General features: G+C 48.4%; 1 protein-coding gene across 1 annotated transcript in view; it reads right to left on the bottom strand.

Moving 5' to 3' along the window:
- ITGA9 (integrin subunit alpha 9) overlaps positions 1-23,312 on the bottom strand; it is a 309,179-nt gene that overhangs the window by 260,498 nt on the left and 25,369 nt on the right. The window contains exon 4 of the mRNA XM_045856800.1: positions 16,691-16,814. Within this exon, the coding sequence (XP_045712756.1) occupies positions 16,691-16,814 (124 nt within the window). The remainder of the gene's footprint in view (positions 1-16,690; positions 16,815-23,312) is intronic.

Below are 23,312 nucleotides of genomic sequence, written 5' to 3' on the forward strand. Positions count from 1 at the left end.
CTGGGCCAGGTACCTGTGTGCGCTGAGAACAGGTGTGCGTGCATGCTATTCAGGGCGAGGACCCAGGGCCCAGGTGGAAACATAAGAGGCCTGGGTACCTTCCTCCTCCCTCTTAGCACCTGAACGCTCTCCAACCTGCTTCGTTTTGGACCTTGTCTCCCCAGCCTCCCAGCCCTGCCTACTTCTCTCCTTCAACCTGGCAGGCTGCCCCCTGAGCTTCCCCCTAGCCCTGACTGAAAAGGAATTGTGTTCTGGGTTCCAGGCCTCCTCGGTTCTCCACCCGGTGCCACCACTAACCCCACAGGCCAAGGAGGATGGTGGGTGTGACCAGAGCAAGCACCCACAGGATGGATTTTTCTGGGCTCTCCAAACCTAGAACAGCTAAGCCTACTTTGGGCAATTTTGTCCCTCCTTGGGCCTCGGGCGGATGTTCAGATTCAGTGCTTCAATCCCTGCCTATCCCCAAGCCATGACCATTCACTGACTGTACCCCCAAACCCAAGAGGACTCCTGAGTCACAGGAGGGATGGCCCAGCCTGGGAGAGGCAGGCCCATGAAGATGCCATGCCCAGGTCCAAATCCACCGTTCCTCATGCAAAGCGCCCTTCCTCCCAAGCCAGACCCCTCCGCTGGTGTGAGCAGCCTTCGCAGAAGATGTCAGCACTACTCCTGATCCACCACACACTGAGAGGCAGCGCCACTGTGCAAGCCGGGCGGCCCAAGCCCCAGGGTCTGTGCCCAGCCCCGCCTGCTCCTTGGTAGTTAAAAAAAAAAAAAATCACACTGTGCTGGCCCGCTGGACCGCCAGCGGTCCTGAGTAAGTGAGAAGTGATCTAAGAAAGCACTCAGTAAAGGGAACGAGGCCACACACAGGTAAGCCGACCCCACAGGGTGCCGTGGTGACTGTTAGGGCCCAGACCCAGGCTGTGGGGACTCTTGCGAGGTCCACTGGGCTGCTGCATACTCCAGCCGCTTCTGCTCCTGTCAGCGCCATTTCTGCACGTTGAAGACGCCACTGCTGTTTCAACCTGATTCTTCCTTTTGAGAAAGACCAGGTTGAGGTTTCTCCCTGATCCACGTCCCACGTGTCCACATACAGGCCCGGGATCTGAGTGTGGTGGGCCCCCCTGATGGGCTGTACCCACAGCCTGAAACCCTTGGTTCTGCCTGCCTGGACCGCAGAAGGCAGGAAGGCCTCTCCCCCCACAACTACGAGAAGGGCCGTGGGCTTGGAGATAAGGGGCTGCACGGGCACTGCATCCCCAAGAGACCCCCACATCTCACACCCCCCCCCCTCCATTGAGAAGCCCAGGAAGTTTGGGGTGGAGGGTGGGGTGGGACCTTCAGTCTCTCCGTGTTCCCAGGAAGAATCTTTTCCTGCACACACACAGAGGCTACGGGCCCCTCAGCAGGCTGCTCCTGGGCATGTCCACTCTGTCTCCAAAAGCCCTACGGATGGACATGGCCACTGCAGAACAGAACACTTATCCACCCCGAAGCGGCAAGGGAGAATCCGGCTTGGTGTGACAGCAGCTCACTGACTCTGCAGGGACTCTAACACTGTTGAGTTTGGGGGAACTGGCCCAGGCCCATGTGGCTCAGTTGGTTAGAGTGTTGTCCAACCAAAGGGTCGCGTGTTCAATTCCCCATCAGGGCACATACCCAGCTTGCGGGTTCAATCCTGGGATAGGACACATGTAAGGCAACCAATCAATGTTTCTCTCTCTCTCTCTCTCTCTCTCTCTCTTTTCCCCACCCCCACCCTTTCCTCTCTAAAAAGCTATGAAAAAGGAAATGTCCTCAGGTGAAGATAAAATAAAATTGAGGTAACTGAACCTGGGAGGCAAAAGATGCAGTTCAGCGCAGGGGCCTGGACGGGACTTGGAGGAGCTGGGACAGGCTGGCAGGCTGTCGGGCTGCTGTGGCTAGCTTTGCATTACTGGGCCTGCGTCACACACTTTGATTCACTAAGCTGTATGTCTCCGCGTTCTAAAAATGGTAGTATTTGCCTTCGTTCAGCTGCTGGCTTTACTAAACTCTGTCTAAACAGAAGGCAATTCAGAGAGGGGGAAAAAACGCCAGTTTCCAAATGTGCACAATCCGCAACTCAATATGCGGAGCTTACGGTAATGAATTTTAATTGATTCAAGGATAAACTTGGGTGGGGTCACTTCCTGCACCCTTCCCAGACGCTGGTGGGATAAAACCAACCCATGGAAAGACCAAGATTTATATACAGTGTAACATACAGTCTTCCTACAAATCTCTCCTCCTACCACCCATCTGAAAACGTCTCGTCTTTCAAAGCCGGTCTTTTTAACACACCGATTTTTAAATGATTTTTCCATCGTTCCTTAGCCATGAAATAAAGTATCAGGTTAAAAAAAATAGCTTTCCAGCCTTCAATTATTTCTGATTTGCTGCTCAATTTCTGAGCGAATCCTAAATCACTGGTAATTAAACAACTCAGAAGACAGTGGAGTGGGGCAGACGGCTCTCGTGATAAGAAAGGGCACTTAAACGTACAAAACTAAAGCGAGAACACAACCACCCTCAGTCGTGAGGGACCACAGTCTCCATGGAAAATAAAAAAGATCGAAATAGCTAGGTAGGAGAGGAAGGGGCAACCTTTTATCGAAATAATTGACGAGGAAACTCCGGTGAGCATTAAATGCAAGCTGCAATAAAGCTGGAAACTTACAATTAAGTGAGAAAAAAGAGGCTTTAAGAGGGGAAATGATCTTCAGAGAATGTCTATAATCCTAATCCCGTCCATTCATTTTACAGATGAAATCATTAGTGCTCAGAGACAGCAAGGGGCTTATTTCAAGCCACACAGCTAATTACCCTGAGTCAGGATTAAAGAGCGAGAGACTCCAGACTTCCCATCTGCTTTTGCCACAACATCATGCTTCACAGAGCACGTGTCCAGTACTAATAGTCCTCCCCTTTAACATACAAACTTGCCACGGATGGATGCATGGATAACCACCATGTCGTGTGTGCATTTGTTGCTGGTGGTGAGAACACACCAGGTGTGAGGCTGGTGGGGTCAGACCGGATCTGGGTGCGGCAACCTTGGTACTTGAGTTCTGGCCAGAAAAGAACTCAGGGTCAAGGCTCCAACCGTAAGAGGCCGATTCAGAAAGCCACAGAGGGAGAAGTGACCTGTGGGAGAAGCAAGCTTAGGGAACGAGTTACAGAAGCAAAGAAGCGCCCCCTTGGAGCTTAGGAGAGAAGGGCACAGGTCAGCTGCCTGAGGAGGGGAAGGAAAGGGGCAGGAGAAAGGCCCAGCCTGGGTCCTCCATCCTAAGGGCTTTTAAGGGTGGAGCTTTTAGGGGAGGTCTTAGGGGAGGGTCTCAACAGAATATTCACCAGCTTTCCAGGTGTGTCCTTGCAGGGTCCTGGGCTCTACCGATTGGTCAGACTACACTTGTGCCCAAGATAAAAATTCTTGGCACCAGGGGAAAGCTTCAGTGGGGCCCCTTGAGTCCCCAGAGCCACAGCCAGAGACTTGGCCGCCTCCTCTGAGCGTGGCGGTCCCCCCACCCCCAGCTACCCCTCCTCTCTCCCCCTCAGGGTCCTTCTCTGCCTTTACTGGTCCTCATTCAGAAACGGCATCCAGTTTATTATTTGTAAATGAACTAATAAATATTAACCATATAAAATGGAAGGAATAAATGAATATATAAAGTGAATTCCTCTGCTAGCCACGTATTTCTGTTTTGACATTCAATATTATTTTGTATTACTTTCAGGTGTATAGCACAGTGGTCAGACTATTATCTAATTTACAAAGGGACGCCTCCCCTACCCACAGTAATTCTAGTCCCCACCTGGCACCCCACACAGTCATTACAACATTGACTACATTCCCTATGTTGCATTTTACATCCCCACGGCTACTTTGTAACTACCGATCTGTACTTCCTAATACCTGCACCCTTTCCACCCAGCCCCCCAACCACGTCATCTCTGGCAGCCCCCTGTTTGTTCTCTGAATCTATGAACCTTTCTGTTTTGTCTGTTCACTCACATGGTTCTTTAGACCCCACAGATAAGCAAACTCCTGTGGTGTTTGTCTTACTCTGACTTATCTGCTTGGCATAGTACCCGCTAGGCCCATCCGTGTTGTCACAAATGATACGATTTCATTCTTTTTATGGCCGAATAACATTCCACTGTATAGATACACCAATTCTTCTTTAGCCAATCATCTACTCACTGGTAATTGGGTTACTTCTGTATCTTGGCTATTGTAAATAAAGCTGCAATGAACACAGAGATGGATTTTTTTTTGAATTAGTGTTTTAAATCTCTTCAGATACATACCCAAAAGTGAAACTCCTGGGTCATAAGGTAGTTCTGTTTTTAATTTTTTTGAGGAACCTCCACACTGTTCTTCCTCGTGGCTGTACCAGTCTGTGTTCCCACTAAGGGGGCACTGGAGTTCACTTTCTCTGTGTCCTCGCCAGCACTTGTTGTTTGTTGATTTACCAATGACAGCCGTTCTGAGAGGTCTAAGGCGACAGACATCTCACTGTGGTGTTAACTGGCATTTCTTTAATTTTAAGTGACATTGAACATCTTTACATATGTCTATTGGCCATCTCTATGTCCTCTTTGTTGAAATGTCTATTTAGGTCTTCTGACCAGTTTCTAAATCAGATTGTTTGGGGATTTTTTCTTTCTTTCTTTCTTTTTTTTTTTTTTTTGGTGTTGACTTGTATGAGTTCTTTACCAATTTTGGGTATTAACCCCTTCTCAGATGTATCATTGGCAAAAATCTTCTTCCAGTCAGTAGGATGTCTTTTTGTTTTATTGAAGTTTCCCTTGGCTGTAAACAGAAACTTTTTAGTTTGATGTAGTCCATTTGTTTATTTTTTTCTTCTGCTTCCCTTGCCAAGGAGATATATAAAAATATTACTAATATTTTAGAGAGTTTATTGCCTCTGTTTTTCTAGCAATATTATGGCTTCAGGTTTTACCTTTAATCCTGAATTGAGATGATTCTGAGCTGATTCTTGTATATGGTGTAAGAAGGTGATCTAGCTTCACTTTTTTGCGTGTATCTATCCACTTTTTCCAACACCATTAATTGAAGAAACGGTCCTTACCCTCTTGTATATTCTTGCCTTTGTTGTCATATATTAATTGATCACACAGATGTGGGTTTATTTCTGGGCTTTCTATTCTATTCCATTGATTTATGTTTGTTTTTTATGCTAATACCAGACTGTTTTGATAGCAGAGTTTGATATTAGGTAGCATGATACCTTCAGCTTTTTTCTTCTATCTCAAGATCACTGTGGCTCTTCAGGTTCTTTTGTGCTTCTGTATAAATTTTTGGATTTGTTCCAGTTCTGTAAAACATGCAGTCAATATTTTGATAGGAATTGCATTGAATCTTTAAATTGCTTTGGGTAATATGGACATTTTAACGGTGTTAATTGTTCTTATCCATGTGCACAGTATATGCTTCCATTCATTTATAGCTTCAGTTTTTTTCTTCAGTATCTTACAACTTTCCAAGTACAGGTTTGTTTGTTTGTTTGTTTTTATCTCTTTGGTCACATTTATTCCTAGGTATTTTTTAAAATCCTTACCCAAGGATGTTTTATTGATTTTTAGAGAGAGAGAGAAAACACAATTGGTTGCTTCCCCAACTGGGGATCGAACTCACAACCCAGGTATGTGCCCTGACCAGGGATCTGACCGCAACATTTTGGTGTATAGGTGGTGCTCCAACCAACTGAGCCATGCGGCCAGGGCTGTTTTTTTCATGCAACTGTAAATGGAGTGTTTTCTTTGTTTCTCTTTCTAATAGTTCATTATCGGTGTCTAAAAGTACAAGTGACTTCTGAATATTAATTTTGTATCCTGCTACTTTCCTGAGTTCATTTATCCGTTCTAGTAGTTTTTTGGTGAAATATTTAGGGTTCTTGACATAGCATATCACGTAATTTGCAAATGGCAATTTTACTTCTTCCTTTCAAATTTGGATGCATTTTCTTGTCTGCTTGTTGCGGCTAGGACTTCCCATGCTATGTTGAATAAAAGTGATGGAAGTGGACAATCTTGTCTTGTCCCTGATCTTAAGAAAAATGCCCTTAGCTTCTCCCCACTGAGTGAGACATTAGCAGTGGATCTGTCAGACACGGCCTTTGTTTCCTCTATCCCTACTTTGCTGAGAGTTTTTATCAAAAATCGATGCTGGATTTTGTCAAATGTTTTTTTTGAATCTACTGATATGATCATATAATTTTTATCCTTCATCATGTTTACACAGTGTATCACATTAATTGATTTGCAGATATTGAACCAACTTTGCATTCCAGGAATAAACCCCACATGACTGTGATACATGATCTTTTAAATGTATTGCTGAGTTTGGTTAGCTAATGTTTTGTTGAGGATTTTTACATCTGTGTACCTCAGGAATACTTGCCTTGTAAAATGAGGTTGGGAACCTCCCCTCCTTGACATTTTTGGAATAATTTTAGAAGGACAGGTGTTAATGCTCCTTTGAGTGTTTGGTAAAACTTACCTTTAAAGGCATCTGGTCCAGTACTGTTGCTTCTTAGGAGTTTTTTGATTACTGATTCTATGTCATTGGTAGTAATCTGTCTATTCAGATTTTCTTTTTTATTCACCTCTGAAGAGTGTATGTTTCTAGGTGTTTATCCATTTCATCCAGATTGTCTAATTTGTTGGCATATACTTGTTCACAGTATTTTCTTACAACCCTTTGTATTTCTGTGGTCAGTTGTCATTTCTCCTCTCTCACTTCTGACTTTATTTGGGTTCTCTCTCTTTTTTCTTGATGAACCCAGTTAAAGGCTTCCCATCTTGTTTCCCTCTTCAAAGAACCAGATCTTGGTTTCATTACTCTTTTGTACATTTGTTTTAGACTCCACTTCATTTATTTCCACTTTGTTGTCCTTTAACTAGTTCCTTCAGCTATAAGGTTGGATTTTTATTTGAGATTTTTCTTCTTTCTTGAGCTAGGCCTTTATTGCTATAAATCTCTCTTTTAGCGCTGCTTTTGCTGTGTTCCACACAGTTGGGGTTGTTGTGATCTCATTTTTGTCTCAACGTACCTTGTATTTCTTCCTTGCCCTCATTGTTAACCCGCTCATTAAAGTAGCAGGTTATTTAACCTCCATGTGTTTGTGTGTTTTTCATTTCATTTCTTGTAATTGATTCCTAGTTTCATAGTATTGTGGTTGAAGATGCTTGATATAATTTTAATCTTCTTAAATTTATTGAGATTTGTTTTTGTGGACCAACATGTGGTCTGTCCTAGAAAATGTTCCATGTGCACTTGAGAAGAATGTATACTCTGCTACTTTGGCGTAAAACGCTCTGATTAATATTAAGTAAATCCTTCTGGCCCAAGGTGTCATTTAAGACCATCATTTCCTTGTTGATTTTCAATCCGTTGATGTCAAGGGGGTGTTAAAGTCCGCTCCTATGACTGTGTTCCTGTCAATGTCTCCATCTATGTCCACCAATATTTTCTTCCTGTACTCAGGTGCTCCTATGATGGGTGCATAAATGTCTACAAGGTTCTATCCTCTTGTTGGAGTGGTCCCTTCATTATTATCTAGTGTCTTTCTTTGTCTCGTAGAGTCTATTTTGCCTTTGTTTCAAAGTCTATTTTGTCTGATGCAAGTATTGCCACCTCAGCTTTTTTTTTTCATTTCTATTTGCATGAACTACCTTTTCCCAAAAAGATAGTTCTACATTTGGTCTGTGTGTGTCTTTTCTATCTGAAGTGGGTCTCTTGTAAACAACATATATATGGGTCTTCTTTTCTTATCCATTCAGCTACCCTATGTCTTTTGACTGGAGCATTTAATCCATTTACATTAAAGTGGTAACCAATAGGTACATAGTTATTGCCATTTTATTATTCATATGTATGGTTTTTTTCCTTCTTCTTCTTAAAGAAGTTCCTTTGGCATGTCTTGTAATACTGGTTTGGTGGTGGTGAACTCCTAAAGCTTTTTCTTGTCTCAAAAGGTCTTTATAGTTCCTTTAATTTTTAAATGCTAGCCTTGCTGGGTAAAGTAGTGTTGATTGTAGGTCCTTGCTTTTCACCACTCTGAATATTTCATGCCAGTTCCTTCTGGCCTGAAAAGTTTCTGTTGAGAAGTCAGCTGAGTCTTATGAGAAAGCTCCCTTGTAGGCAACTTGTTTTTTTACTGCTTTTAAGATTCTCTGTCTTTAACTTTCACCATTTTAATGATGATGTGTCTTGGAGTGGGCCTCTCTGGGTTCCTCTTGTTTGGAACTCTCTGTACTTCCTGGACCTGTATGTTTATTCCCTTCTCTGGGTTAGGAAAGTTTTCAGTCATCATTTCTTCAAATACATCCTCAATCCCTTGCGCTCTCTCTTCTCTTCCTGGTACCCTTATGATGCAAATGTTGTTGTGTTTAATGTTGTCCTAGAGGTCCCTTAAACTATCTTTATTTTTTTTATTCTTTTTTTCTTTTTGCTGTTCTGATTGGTTGTTTTCTCCTACCTTGTCTTCCAAATTGCTGATTTGATCTTCTGCTTCATCTAATCTGTTGTCGATTTCTTCTAGTGTATTCCTCATTTGTTATTATATTCTTGATTTCTGGTTCATTATTTTTTATGGTTTCTATGTCCTTCTGATAGTTATGCTGACTATCTCTTTGTTGAAGTTCTCACCAAATACCTTGAGCAGACTTACAACCAGTGTTTTGAACTCTATATCTGGTAAAGTGCTTGCTTCCATTCCATTTAGTCCTTTTTCTGGGGATTTTTTTCTGTTCTTTCATTTGGGACACATTTTTTGCCTCCCCATTTTGGCTGCTTCTTGGTGTTTGTTTCTACATATTAGGGATCTTTGCTACATCTCCCAGGCTTGGCAAGGTGGTCTTATGTAGTAAATGTCCTGTGGGGCCCACTGGCAGCCTCCCCAGCCACCTGAGCTGGGTGCTCCAGGAGTGTCCCTTGTGTGGGCCTTTGTGTTGTAGCTTTCCTGTCAACACCTCAGCAGATGGGACTGACCCTGGCTGTGAGGACTGGCCATGACCACCATGTACGAGCTATTGTGAGGGGGGCCTGACCCCATGGTACAGGATTTGCCCCAGCAGGGTCTGGTACCTGCTGAGACTGTCCTTTGAATCTCCCACCTGTGGAGCTAATTCGGGGGTGCTCTGTTGTGGTCTGTCACCAACCACCGAGTATGTTGGTTCTGTGGCCTCTTAGGAGGGGCTCCAGTGAAGACCAACGTCAGACACTGCCTATGACTGGCCTGGGGCTACCTGATAGAAGCTATAAAGCAATCTGTAGTTGGTAGCTGCCTGTGATAGGCCTAGGTGCTCATGGGAAAGGCCACATTGCAAACTCTGGCAAGCTGCCACCAGGAATTGCCCTTAGGCAGGCCAGCAAAAGGCACCAGGCACACGGAGACCTTCCACCACCTGCCAGCCACCCATTAGTCTTAGCCACCAAAAGAGCCTCAGGCTGTATGTGAGTTGAGTGAGGAGGTCTAAGGGAATCCCAGTGTGGGGCTAGTGGTGTTCACCAGGTTAATGATTCACCTGATTTGGCCATGTCGAGGGGCAGGGAGGGGGACTCAACACAGGAAAGATGGCATCCATCAGCCATGCCCACACTGAGACAATGGCGGCCTTCCCTCCAGCCTGGCCCAGAAGCCACACAACTCACTTTCTCCCTTTGTGTCTCTGGCACCACCCCAGCTTGACCAGAATTCCTCAAGAGGTTTTAAAGAAAGACTGCAATAGGGCCTGGGCGCCAGCTGGACGGGGCAGGGTCTCAGGGAGTTGTCAGAATGGAGCTAGTGGAGCTCACCAGGCTAACTGCATCTACTTTTTAAAAATTTGCTGGTATTTACTTGAATGAGATAATGTTTATGAAAGCTCTCTGGAAACCATAAAATCCTATGTAAATGCAGAGTTCTTTATTTAATAAAAATTTATGGGGGTTTGTTCTTAAATTTTTAAATGGATCAGCTTAGACTTTTATGGTTCTTTCCAAAACAAAACACAACAAAACAAAGCCTCAATTGCTTTTCATTTGTAAATGGCTCTTGATTGATTTTTATCCCCTGTGGGGCCTTAGCCTCCAACATTAGAAGGAGGGTAAAAAAAACAACTTCCCATCTTAATGGGCGATCTATTTCCTTCCCTAGAAATGATGACTGTCTTTGGAGATGCAAAAGGAATTCGGAACAAAAGGCCAGCCACCCGCTGGTAACAGAGAAAGCAATGCAGAAATCTGGAATGAGATCATTTTAAAGCACAGTAAAACTTATAAATCCAAACCCCAATAATCCCAAACTTGACAACATCTAAACATGACACAAGCTCATCTTTAGATCGTCTACAAAAGGAGGAGAGTTGAACAAGCAAATTAATTATGCAAATATGATCTTCAAAGTATTTAAGAAATGATAACCTTTTTAAGGGGTCTCAACATCATTTTAGTAATACCCAGCTTTCTACCCTCCACGGTCCGTTCATTAAAGCAGGATCTGCTAGACACCTTCTAAGAATGTCTAAGAATACTGTTAGTTACAAGTTAATTAGAAAATTCAGCTCTGGCTGGTGTAGCTCAGTGGAATGAGTGTGGGCTGCGAACCAAAGTGTCACAGGTTCGATTCCCAGTCAGGGCACATGCCTGGGTTGCAGGCCATGGCCCCCAGCAACCACACATTGGTGTTTCTCTCTCTCTCTCTCTTTCTCCCTCCCTTCCCTCTCTAAAAATAAATAAATAAAATCTTTTTTTAAATGTCTCTTTAAAAAAAAAAGAAAATTCACATTTATTGAGTGTTCATTCTGAGGTACCAACTGTGTTAAGCCCATTATATTCCTCAAATACCTCTTAAGTGGGGTTCAGTCTCCCCCATTTCAGAGCTAAGGGCACTGGGGATCAGGGGTCGGCTCAAAGTCACCCACAGCCAGAGCACGGGAGCGATGAGTTAAACCACAGCCATGAGCAAGCAGTAAAGCCAGATTCTGAATTAGGTCGAACACACAATGGCACCCCAACTGCATTTCTTTGTCAGTGTTTTCTCTGGAGCGGTTTTTGTTAATGTAGTGGAGCTGCTCCCACATTATTCCATGTTAGTGAGGTTGTTCTACCACAATAAAAAGATGACTTGTTTACAGCCCCACTCCGGCCAGGCTCCGGCTTCCTGTCTCAATGGGTTCAAGGGCAAAGGATGAAAGAAATCGCTGTGTTTGATTTTTCTCAATGCACTGACGACTTTTGGGAGTCCTAAAATATCATGACTTGGCTACTAGGAACTCCTATTTTATAGTGCTGGCTCTTCGATTTACAAAGTTTTCCCCGTACGCCGAACCTCTCGGTTTCCCACGGAGTCTCATAAAACCAACCACACGCGGCAGTCATGATGCTGTTCTTCTGTCGAACATGAACTAAATGCTTTGACTTGAGGGTTTGCTCCACGGGTTCATTTCACTTTGTCCTAAACTCTTTTCTGTTTCCCATTCCCTCTACATTTCCCGGTTCCAAACAGGATATTCTGATAGCATGTCCCACCAAACCAGAAACAGGAAGCACCTGAAAAGTCGTGAGAAAAAGGCCCTGGTGCCACGCCGAAGACCAGTTTTTTTTTACGAATTCAGAAGTTTGAGACATCTGGACAGGTGCCCACACACTGAGAGGGTTCCTTCACTAAACCAACCTTGCTACAGTCCTGCAGAGAGCATGGCCTACCCTCACGGGGACCCACAATGGGCCCCAGTGACAGAACTACGTGTGGTCTTTCTGAGCACTTTCGCCTGGGTTTTCTCGTGACCCACCCCTCACACTAACCCTAAGAAGTACTGGGTTGGCCAGAAAGTCTGTTTGGTTTTTTCCCATACAATGGCTCCAGTAGCGCTCAGTTGACTCTATCTTCATTCAGAATAATTTTGTTAGATTGTGTTGTGACAGCTGTCAAATTAGTGTGCTTTAAAAAAAAAATTGATCAAAATTGGTGAATCTTTGTGTAGCCATTTTAATACTGAAGATGAAAGAAAATATGCAACATTTCAGGTATCTTATGCTTTATTATTTCAAGAAAGGGAAGAACACAACTGAGAAGAAAAAAAAAGATGTGTGCAGGGTAAGGAGAAGGTGCTGTGACTGATCAAATGTGTCAGAAGTGGTTTGCAGAGTTTCACGCTGGAGGTTTCTCACTGGACGATGCTCCACGGTCGGGCGGACCAGTTCAAGTGGACGGCGATCGAATCAACACATTGAGAACAATCAGCGTTATATCACGTGGGAGACAGCTGACACACTCAAAATATCCAAATCAATAAAGTTATTGGTGAAAACGCAAAATGTGTCTTTTATTTTACAGAAAAACGAAACGGACTTTTTGGCCAACCCAATCCATTCAATGGCACTGTTGCAGCAGACAGAAGCATGGAAGAGCAGGTCCGAACAAGCACCCCACCCCCTTCCATGGTCACCCCACTATTCCACAGGAAGTGCACCCCTCCCTCCCCTGCCCTGCACCCTCCACTCTCCACCACCCCCAACTACGGATTCCCACCATTCCTCCTCCATGGGCCCCCACAGACAGCAGATTCTACACAGGGCTCAGTTGTGCCACTTGTAAAATAAAACAATTCTGCCCTAATGCCACCTTGAACCTGGATGCAGCATGGGCCCTTGGGGAGAGGTGCCCAGCAGTATACACTGGCATGGAGTTCCCCATCCCACACACAGCTCCCCCACTTTTGGGACATCGTGCCCCCTCTCTGTCCTCTGCTGTAGATGGGAAAAGTCTTGACAACTGAGGCTATGTCACTTGGATTTTATCTGTCAGGCACTTAGCACAGTGTCTCACAGGTACTTAGTGAGCTTAAGTGAGTTCTCTTCCTGGTAGGCAAATTAGACACCCCATGGTGATCAACAAACACTTGCTTGGTATATAATATTATCATGTAATACGGCATATTAGCATATCAGTATACACATGCCAGGCACTGTTCTAAGAGCTAATAAATATTCACTCAATCCTCTTCAAGCCCCTTGAGGGTGATTAGGCACAAGGACATTAAATAACTCATCTGAAGTCACACCATTAACAAGTGGCAGAGCCAGGTCTTGAACTCCGGCAGTCCGGTCCAAAGTCTGTTCACTTAGCCACCATGCTGCTCTCCATTGTGTGGTGTATGAGTAACACAGTGGAAAGAAAAACTTGGCCTTGAGGAAGCCACACCCATCTCTAGATCTCAACAAAGACAGGCTGGCCTGGGTGGCATCCGAAAGGTCATGTCAGACTCGAAAATACTTCCGTTGTGCTTCATTAAAACAAGATCCCCCACCTAATGAATAAAGAGCTTACATCACTGAAGTTTTCCACATTAAAGGGAAATAGTGGTTGCCTTCAGAGCCAAACTGGGTTTAGTTTAGACCACAAAAAGGGGGAGGCGGAGGTTCCCAAAGCCAACAGAGCACAGACAAGGGCCCTCGCTGAGGCCTGCATCCCCTACCCTGGCTGGTCCAGCTTACTAGAGAAGTCTCAGCATCTGCCTCTGCCCCCACCTCTCCCAGGACCAAGAACCACAGAAACGTTCTCTTCAGTCCCCCACTGGTCTAAGGGGCTGCTCGTACACCCCCACCCTCCCCACCCCAGCCCCACCCCTTTGCTGCGCCCTGGGTCAAAGAATGAGTTGGGATACAGAAGTGAGTCCGCGCGCGTGCGTGTGTGTGTGTGTGTGTGAGAGAGAGAGAGAGAGAGAGAGAGAGAGGGAGACACTGTAGGGAAGGAGGACTGGGTGAGGGCCTGACCATTTTGCTAAACTCTTTGTTGGCTCCATTTTACCATCATGAACTCAAAGAACAATCAAAGGCAATCCTGGGGGCCCGAGCCGACCCCACAGCCACTGTTCAGAGGAATTTCAGTTCCTGAGACGTCAGTCAGCTATCCCTGTTTAAGGACCACAAACTCTCCCCAGCAAACGATAAGAAGTGCTCATTCTCACTCACACATCTACAGATCAGCAGGGTTTGGCTGATCTGGTTGGCTTTCGGCCGCAGGTTCAGTTCAGGTCAATCGTACTCATCTGTCTTCTGAGACCAGTGAGCTACGAGGCGCACAGTCTATGGCACAGGGTCCAGGCACTCAGAGCGGGGCAGGAAACACGACTCCTCTTAAGGCCCCGACGGCTCAGAGCTCACACACTCTTGTGAAGGGGGCACACATGGGCAGGCCTGCTGCTCTCCGTGGCTCCCACGGGCTCCCACGTCCCTGCCTAGCATCTCGCCAGTGCCACCGGTGGCAAAGACACAGGGAGAGCAAGCAGGGCTTCAGGGACCACCGTCACCCGCCACATTCACACTCCCCTCACCTCGAGACCACACCTTCGGGACAGTTCAGTCACCTCCCTCTCTCGCTCTGTGAGGGCTGTCGGCCGACTGACTTAACTCTCCTCTAAACTAAAAGTGCAGAACACAGACAGAAACCACTAACCACCGGGGCACAAAGAGCTTTCTGAGGTCAGACAGGGGCAAAACGCAAAGCTCGGCTCTACGACTCACTGTGTGAGTGACCTCTGGCAATTTACTTACACCGTGGAGTCTCAGCTTGCTTGCGTGTCACTGGAGGGAGGCGACCCAGAAGCCCCCCGGTGGGGGCCCTGCCCCCACCCCCTCGGCCCCTCCCACTGCCACCGGCCAGCCCGTTGCCCGGGGTCTCCTGCCCACGCACAGGGAGGGCAGAACACCCAGACCCCGGCTCCTGGGCCCTCGGGCGGGATACTTCTGAGGGGTGTTCTCTGCTGGCCGCAGCGCTCCCCGGCGACTGTGCCTCCACTGCCCACAGTGGTGCCTTGTGGGTCACATCCCTGACCGCGGCCTTCCCCTCCTGTCCTCACTTTCTACTCCCCTACTGGTGTCTTCTTGCTTAGCTTCCGAAATAAACTGCCCATATTCAAACCCAAGTGAAAAAAATCCCTATTTCCCAGGGGGCCGGTGAAGATATGAGAGAAGGTGTAGTCCCCAGACCAGCACTGGCCTGTTCCTGACCCCACGGCGGCTAATGAGAGGTCACACACAGGGGCGAGCCGTGGCTGTGGGTTCGAGGGGACGTCAGCCCCGGTGGTCTCTTCCAGGGGGCCTTCGCTTTCTGATGCCTATGGTGGGACTCGGGGGACCCGGGGGGATCACCAGGACAGCAGCACGTCTTCCGAGGAAACCGCAGTGCTGGCCCCGTCGCGTCACTAGTTTGGGCCCAATCGTCTCTGTCTCCGTGACCCCTATGGACCCCTCCCCAGTCCCCGGCCTGACAGCTACCCACAGGGCTCCGCCGAAGGCTCTCCCCTTCGGTCCTGGAGCACAGCCCTGGCCTGTTACTTGTGTATCTATGCTGCCTGGCCCTCCCTCTGATGAGCTGCAGCATCATCATCTGTGCTTCAGATAGAGCTTTTCTTCCAGCGGGGGCGATGCAGAGATGAACACGGCCGGAGCTCCATTTACCCGTGTGGCCCGGCCAGAGCTGATCGAATGCTGACTCTTGGGGAGAAAGACTCGTCCTCACGGACAGACGAGAGAGTCCGAGCCCCTGTGGGGACCCCGCCAGCTGCTCTGCAGAGAGCCCGGTCACAGAACACCCTGCTCCGGCCACCTGAGTCCCCTTCAGGGCCGGAGGGTCCTCCAGGAGGCAGGAAAGTGCTTGGGTCTGGACGGCATTTCTCAAAACCCTCTTTGGTGGCCATCGAGTTTGGGAAAACCCAGGGAGGCCCACAGGGAATGTGGACACGGGCGAGTCAAGGCTTCGTCCGAACAAATAAATTAGGGGGAGAATTAACATTTGAGTGGCCAGCACTCAGAGAGGACACGGGCTCTGGCTCCCTCAGAGCTCTGCTGAGAAAACCTGAGCGCACAAGCTATAAAGCTGAAGAAAATGACAGCATTTTCCTAATCCCTAATGCCAAATTCAACGGAGCTAAATAATGACTGGCTCAGTGGTCCCCAGGACCCCACTGTTTGAAGATTCTGAGCAAGGAGCCTGAGAAAACACATCTTCCTTCCAAGATCCCAAAAGGCCAATGGGGAGGAGCTCTTAAAACTCTGCTGAGGGTGCACCCAATTCTCAGGCACCTGACAGGGTGCATGGCCCGGAGAAGAAGGAAAGTCAGACTCCCCACGTTATGAAAAGTGCATCCTGGGACTTCTCTGACCCCTGCCTCAGGACATCTGTCCACAGGTGTGCCCAGGAGCTATGTCAGGAGGCTGACATCCATCTGGGAGCTACACGGGACTGTGGAGACCCTACGAGCCAACCTCTGGACTTTCAGGTGGGGAAACTGGGGCCCAGAGAGAGAAAGTAAGTTCCCCAAGGTTGCACAGCATCAGGAAGTACCAGGAAACCCAGAGTTCTTCTATGTGACAGCCTGGCTGAGGCCAGGTGAATGTCAGTCTCAGAGACTTCATGCCGCCTGGAAAGCACTGGGGGCTTGGGGGCAGAGATGGGCGAGGGTGGGCAGGGCCCAGAACCGCTGCCCCCTTCTCCCCCGGCTCGTTGCCTGGGCAGGACCTCGGCACCAAGAGGCCCTCTGGGTACATAGGGCTGCCCTCCTGTTACAGCCCCGGACGCTGGGGGAAATGGAGCTGGGTGGAGGTTGTCTGGAGCATGACGTGGGTAGAGGGCGAGGGAGACTCGGGAGCGCTCACCTTCGTAGCACGGGATCAGCGTCCGGCCTTTGGCCTGGAGGTTGGACGGGATGACGTAACAGAAGCCGTGGGGCAGGATGTGGTCGGTTTCGTAGTAGATGTTCTTCCAGCGGTGTGCACAGGCCTGGAAGACAGAGAGGGCTTCAGAGCAGGGACAGGAGGTCCCAGGAGGGAGCAAACCACACCCCGGTGTGCCGGGTGGTTCTGTGGGAGCAGAGGGACCAGGAAGCCGTCTTCTCTCCCACCCAGCCCCACCCGGGACCGGGCGCTGCTCCAGGCATCAGCCAACTGCATGAACGAGAACAAGGCCCTGGGAGCAGACAATAAACAAGTGCAGGACAAACAAGGACTGTAGCCGGTGCTGGGCTCTGCAGGGGGAGGGAGAGGGGGAGGGGAGGGGGGAGGGGAGGGGGAGGGGGAGGGGGAGGGGGAGGGCAGTTTTCATCCGGAGGTCAGGAAAGGCCAAAGGATGAGAGAGAGCCGACCCCACCGAACACGCAAGGAAAAGAGCTCCAGGAGGAAGGACTGCAAAGGAGATGTGCAAAGGAGGCACGTGAGGAAGGTCTGGAGGTGCAATAAGAGGATGGTGGGGCTGGTCTGGGATGACTGGTGGGACGAAGGTGAGGTTGGAAGGGACAGGGGACAAGCCACTGTACTCCTCCAGACCCTGGGGACGGCTATTATGTCAGTGGACACGCGGGTCAGTGGTCAGTGGGGAGCGGATGCAGCGTCTGGCACAGGGGAGTGGCGTGATCTGATTTACAGTGGAAAGATCGCTCAGCGGCTGCGTGGAGGCTGCGGATGGGCAACAGTACAGGTGCACGTCCAGGGGCGAGATGGTGCCGGCCTGGACCTGGACGGTGGACCGGATGGGGGCAGCGGAGGTGAGAGCAGGCAGCTGCAGGATGCATGCTGGAGGCAGGGCGGACAGGCTGTACTAGACGTGCAGACAGCGGGAAAGGAAGGGAAAGGAACCCAGGTGAAGACCAAGATGACCACCCGACACCCACTGAGTGGCCCTCACACCACGGCGGGTCTGCTGTGCACACCTGTGCGTTTATTCACAGGTCTTTGCTCGTCGGGTCTTTACTGAGCACCTAGTGCGTGCCAGGCTCTGTGTGAGGGCCTGAGGACACAGCAGGGGCCAGCCGCACCCTTCTCTTGGGTCAGCTGGTGGGGGAGACAGGCCTGGAGCCTCATGAGGAAACACGCTGAGGAGAAGCCAAGGGGACATGAGGCGGCTCCTCTGCCACACGGACAGACCCACCACTCACGACGCCCGTGTGCTCAGCCATGGGACCCCCATCAAACCCGAGACCCGTCAGGGTCACCTGGAAGCCTAACGGCAACATAGGCTGCTGGGCCCCACACTCAAGACCCTGGCTCGGCAGGTCTGGAGTGCCCAAGAGTCTGCACTTCTCACCAGCTCCCAGCAGGCCCCGAGGCTGCTGGGCTGTGGAACACACATTGGGGAGCTCCCGTGTAGGGCTGGTTCAGGGTGAAGCAGTGGGTTGGACCCTACGAAGTTGCCCACATTTGACTGCTTTGTACCTACAGAAGCACGTCAGCAGGTGTATCGTGAATGGGAGGAAATGCTTGCTGATGGTGCTTTTTGGGAAGGAAACTGAGAGCAAAGTGCACGAACGTCAAAGGTGCCACTGAATGGGCTTTGGCAGGGGGCACCCGTCCATGTAACCAGACCCTCAGCAAGATGCAGAACATCTCAGCAGGAAGTTCCCACACGCCCAGAAGTAGCTGGTTTTGACAACGGGCCAAGGAGAGTCTCTGAGGAGGTGACCTCTGAGCAGAGACCTCAAGAGGGTGAGGGAGCAGCCGAGAGGGGACCTAAGGGAAGGTTCAGGGCAGAGGGCCCTGAGGTGGTCAAGAGCTCGGCACATGTGAGGAGATGAGGCCAGCAGAGACAGACAGACACTCTGTCCAGCTCTGACCCACAGATGCTGGGCCCCCCACCCCACCCCAGAAGAGACCCAGCCTCACACCCGGACGTAACTGCACACTCCAGGTACACGCACGTGCCTGCACATCTGAATTCCCACAGGGCTGATGAGGAGCCGACGTGCTTGCTCAGAGGGCATGCACTGTTCTCAGCCCGTTTCTCATGGGCATTCACGGTCACTTCTGTTACCCGTTCAGCAGGTGCCCTTTCTTAAAAACTGCAATTTAAAATAATCAGAGTTTTGCCCTGGCTGGTGTGGCTCAGTGGATGGAGCACCAGACTGCAAACCAAAGGGTCAAAGGTTCGATTCCCAGTCGGGGCACATACCTGAGTTGTGGGCCAGGTCCCCCAGTAGCGGGTGCATGCAGGGCAACCACACATGGATGTTTCTCTCCCTCTCTTTCTCCCTCCCTTCCCCTCTAAAAATAAATTTTTGAAATCTTTCAAAAATATAATCAGAGTTTTTAGCTTCCTTTTCTTCAAACACACGGCAGGCTACACATTACATTTAGATGGTCCCCATCTGACTTCTGCAACCCTGGAAGGTGGGCAGAGGAGTCCTTACATTTCCTCTTGTCCACACAGGCCCCCCGAGTGGCACAGAGTGCTTCACCTAAGTCCCAGAACCAGTAAGTGCCACTAATAGGATTGGAACCCATCGTTTCAGGACCTTCCCGGTCTCCCCAGAAAGTGTTTTCTAGTTTAAAACTCCCACCTGAGATGCCACCCAATCTCACCAGGTGGCTGTTGTCCTGACAGCCTTTCCCACCAGACCCGAGAACCCTGAATAACCACTCTGGGGTCAGACGGAATGTGCAGGTCACCAAGCAGGGAAGGGGCTTTCTGGAGCCTATGAGCCCGCAGGTCACTCTACGAAACATCGGTGCCAGCCAGCCTCTCTGCCCCTCACCCCTTAGCGCAAAGGAAGGACAGCACCCTCAGGACGACGGGATGCCCGAGCTGGTCCACACACTGCCTCTTGCCCTGTGACGTGAACCTATGGAAAACGGTCTCGTTATGCCTCATGCTACAAACCGCTCTCATTTCCCCACATGGTACCGTTTTGTCCTCGAAGCACATTTCTCAGCTGACTGCAACTACACGGGGCCAGGAGCTATAAAAACGGATTGCGAAGCCGGTCACCACTGCATTCCGCTAAGTAATTGATTTTTTTTTTTTTAATTTTAGTTCTGACTCCATTCTCATGGCTTGCACACTTGAATCACTTATTATGATCTAATTAGCTGGTAAATCAGTTTTACTTCAGTTTATGGGTTTAGGCAAAGCCTTTATTGTATTTCTGGGTTGGAGGGGGCCGTAAAAAGAGGCGGATGTTTACGGCGACTCTCATTAGAGAGGACTTTCTGCAGTTCACGTCTAGTTTATTGTCTCCGTGTTTTTGTTAAGTGCCGTAAACTGTTTAAACAGGGATCTTAGAAAATTCCTAGAAGATGTAAACATTGCCTTTCGCAGTAAGCTAAACGAAAATTAAGGCGTTCTGTGAGGTCAGGCAGCAAAGGGTCAAAGGTAGCGTGCATGCGGGCAAAGAGCTTCTAAATACCAATTATAAAAAGAAAATGCTGTTTAGCCCCGATTATCATCTCACACACACACACACACACACACACACACACGTCCGTCTGACCCCGACATTCTAAAAAATTCCGAGGGATCGTCTCCAAAGCGTTAATAACTCCATCAGTCTCTCCAAATGAGTGCTGCTGTGAGGGAGGTAAGGGGGAGAGGGGAGCGAGCAGGAAAGAGAGAGCCTTTTCTGGAAACAGCAAGACTTGATCAAATTCAGAGCCCAAATAGTCACAACAAAGGGGAGGAGGGGCTGGCACCACCCCAAATCTTAGACTATGACATATGTCAAATTATAAAGATTGTCTTTCCTCCCAAAAGAGGAAAATGAACAATTTAATTCAAAGGTCTTTTTTTTAACAGCATGTCCTTGGAGCTGGGGTGGGTAGGGGACACCGGGCTCCTCCGGATGGCTCAGCCACGAAGGCACATAAGTCCCCACACCCAGCCTCTTACGCATGCATTTGTCATGCACAGATGGCCAGAGTTTCTACCAGGCCCTCAGGTCTCCCCCGGACCACCAAGAACATGGGGAGGGGCTCACAGCCCTATGACATCACAGATCCCCCACAGAGACACTTCCCTTACCCCCCTCCGAGGGAAGAGGAAGGGGCACTGGAGGCCCAGGGAAGGGGCTTCTGGGATGCTGGGAAAGCCCTTCTGAGAACGTTCACTAAGTGGAAATCCACCCAGGTGTGCGCTTTCCTGCACGTGTGTGTTATATAGCTCAATAAAAAGTTCACTTCAAAAAAGAAAAATCAGGAAGCAGAGCAACAGAAGTAAATGCGAAAGTGTGCCCTGTGGCTTTGAAAAAAAAAAAAGAAAAACTGGACAGATGACACATGGTGGATAGATAAGGACGGCCCTGATGTTTGGAAAGGAAACGGCAAAGAGATAGCGCCGAGAACCCAGCTCCCACCCAGAAACACTCTAGAGGCTCCCACTGTTTGTTGTCTTGGAGACTAATGAAAAGCAGAAACCAGACTCAAACATTAGGAGTTGCCCCCCCAGGTCCGAGAGAAGCGTCGGTGTCTGTGCCGCGGGTGAGGGGTGGTGACGGCAGAAGGTGATTTCCCCCTAGGCTCTCACACTGCCGCCTGCATGCCGGGGCACAGGGTGCAGGGCCACAGTGTGGGAAGGGAAGGGGCTCACCTCTAGGCCCCATTCTGAGTTCCCATCTGGTATCTTCTGTCCCCTGGGGAAAAGCTGGAAGGCTCCACAACACCTGTGAGCTGCCATGGGCAGATCTAAGCCCAGGTCAGCCTGCCAGCCCGGCCCAACGACCTGGGTCTTACCAGAGCGGGTAGTTCCACGGGCCAGAAGACGCCATTTTTCAGAGACACTGGACCTCCTGTTGCAATTCTCAAATGTTCCATCTGTTCCTTACTTTGAAATCAGCACCAGATGCCATTTTTTTCAAAGGCCACCTCACCATTCCCTGCTCCAACCCAACCTTAGAATCCAGTACTATGCTCCTTGGGGATAACATGCGTCATGCCCACTCCCCCAAGGACCACCAGGGTCCTCAAGACGTGTTTGAATAAAACATATCTTCCCATTTTTAATTTTAAGAGAAATATCTGCCTCCAAGAAACCTGTGACAGGCAGATTTGAGACAGGAAAGAAAAAGCAAACGGAGAAGAGGCCTCCAAATTGTAAATATGGTTTAGGTCGCCACTCCCTGTACCCTGTTGTCCCTGTCTCTAAGGGTCATTTCTGAGCATTTTGTCTTCGATATCCATCAGCCACCTAGAATCAGCCGCTAAGAAGAGATGGTAACTGGTTTGGTTTCTAATCGTTTTAACATTGACACTCTGCCCTGTATTATCCAAACAGACTTTTAGACACTACTCCACTGAGAGATCTTCTCGAAGCACTCAGAGCGAAAAGGGTAGAAGATTTGGTCTCTGTCCACTAGAGGTTTCCATAAAAAAAGACACATATACCTACAACAAATTATAAATATGAGATAACCACATAATGCTGAGTTTCTAATGACACAAAAGATGTTAAGCTTGTTCCAGATAGCTCTGTCACCAATGACAGACTTCATGTCCTCTCCAGCAAGGACAAAGCAGGCTAGGAACAGAGGGGACTTAGGACAAGTCTTATTGAGCAAGACCGTATAATGCACAAAAAGGCACAAGGACAACTCAAGAGCAGAAACAATTGAATTTGACAATGGGCAAAGGAATTGAACAGACATTTCTCCAAAGAAGACACAAATGAGCAATAAGCACACGGGAAGATACTCAACATCACTAATCACTAGGGAATATAAATCAAAGCTCTATGAGACACCACCTCACACCCACTAGGACAGCCAATATTCAAAATAAAAAAAAAAGAAAGGAAAGGAAACAAGTGTTGGCAATGTGAAGAAATTGAAACCCTTCTTTGTGCAGAATATAAAAAATGATACAATCACTGTGAAAAAGAGTGGTGTTTCCTCAAAAAATTAAAAATAGAATTATCATTTAATCCAGCAATTCCTTTCCGGGTACAGACCCAAAACAATGAAAAGCAGAATATTGAAGAGATATTTGCACATCCATGTTCATGGCAGCATTACTCACAATGACTAAGAGATAGAAGAAACCCAAAGATCCATCAATGGATGAGTGGATAAAGAGAATGTGTTATGTAGACTTTCGGTCAAGATGGCTGCATAGGCAGACATGCCTCTTTGCACAACCACATCAAAATTGTAACTAAAATATAGAACCACCACCACTCAGAAACATCAGAAATTTAGTTGAATGGAAGTCTGACAACTATGAAGTCAAGTTGAATGGAAGTCTGACAACTAGAGAATTCAAGAGACCACATCCATCCAGACAGGTAGGAGGGGCGCAGATGCCAAATAGGCTTCTCTCACACCCACATGTGGTGGATAAAAATTTGGGAGGGATATCTAGGGAGCAAGGAGTCCCAGCCCCACATCAGGCCCCCAGCCCAGGGTTCCAGAGCCAGGAAGATAAGTCCACACTTCTGGCTGCAAAAACCAGGGGGGATTGAGTCACTGGAAGAAACTTCTGGAGCCCCAAAGAGTTCCTCTTAAAGAATCCACACACTGACTCA

This window comes from Phyllostomus hastatus, unplaced genomic scaffold, assembly GCF_019186645.2.
Source record: "Phyllostomus hastatus isolate PE091 unplaced genomic scaffold, TTU_PhHast_1.1 phas_scaffold_129, whole genome shotgun sequence".
NCBI lineage: Eukaryota > Metazoa > Chordata > Mammalia > Chiroptera > Phyllostomidae > Phyllostomus > Phyllostomus hastatus.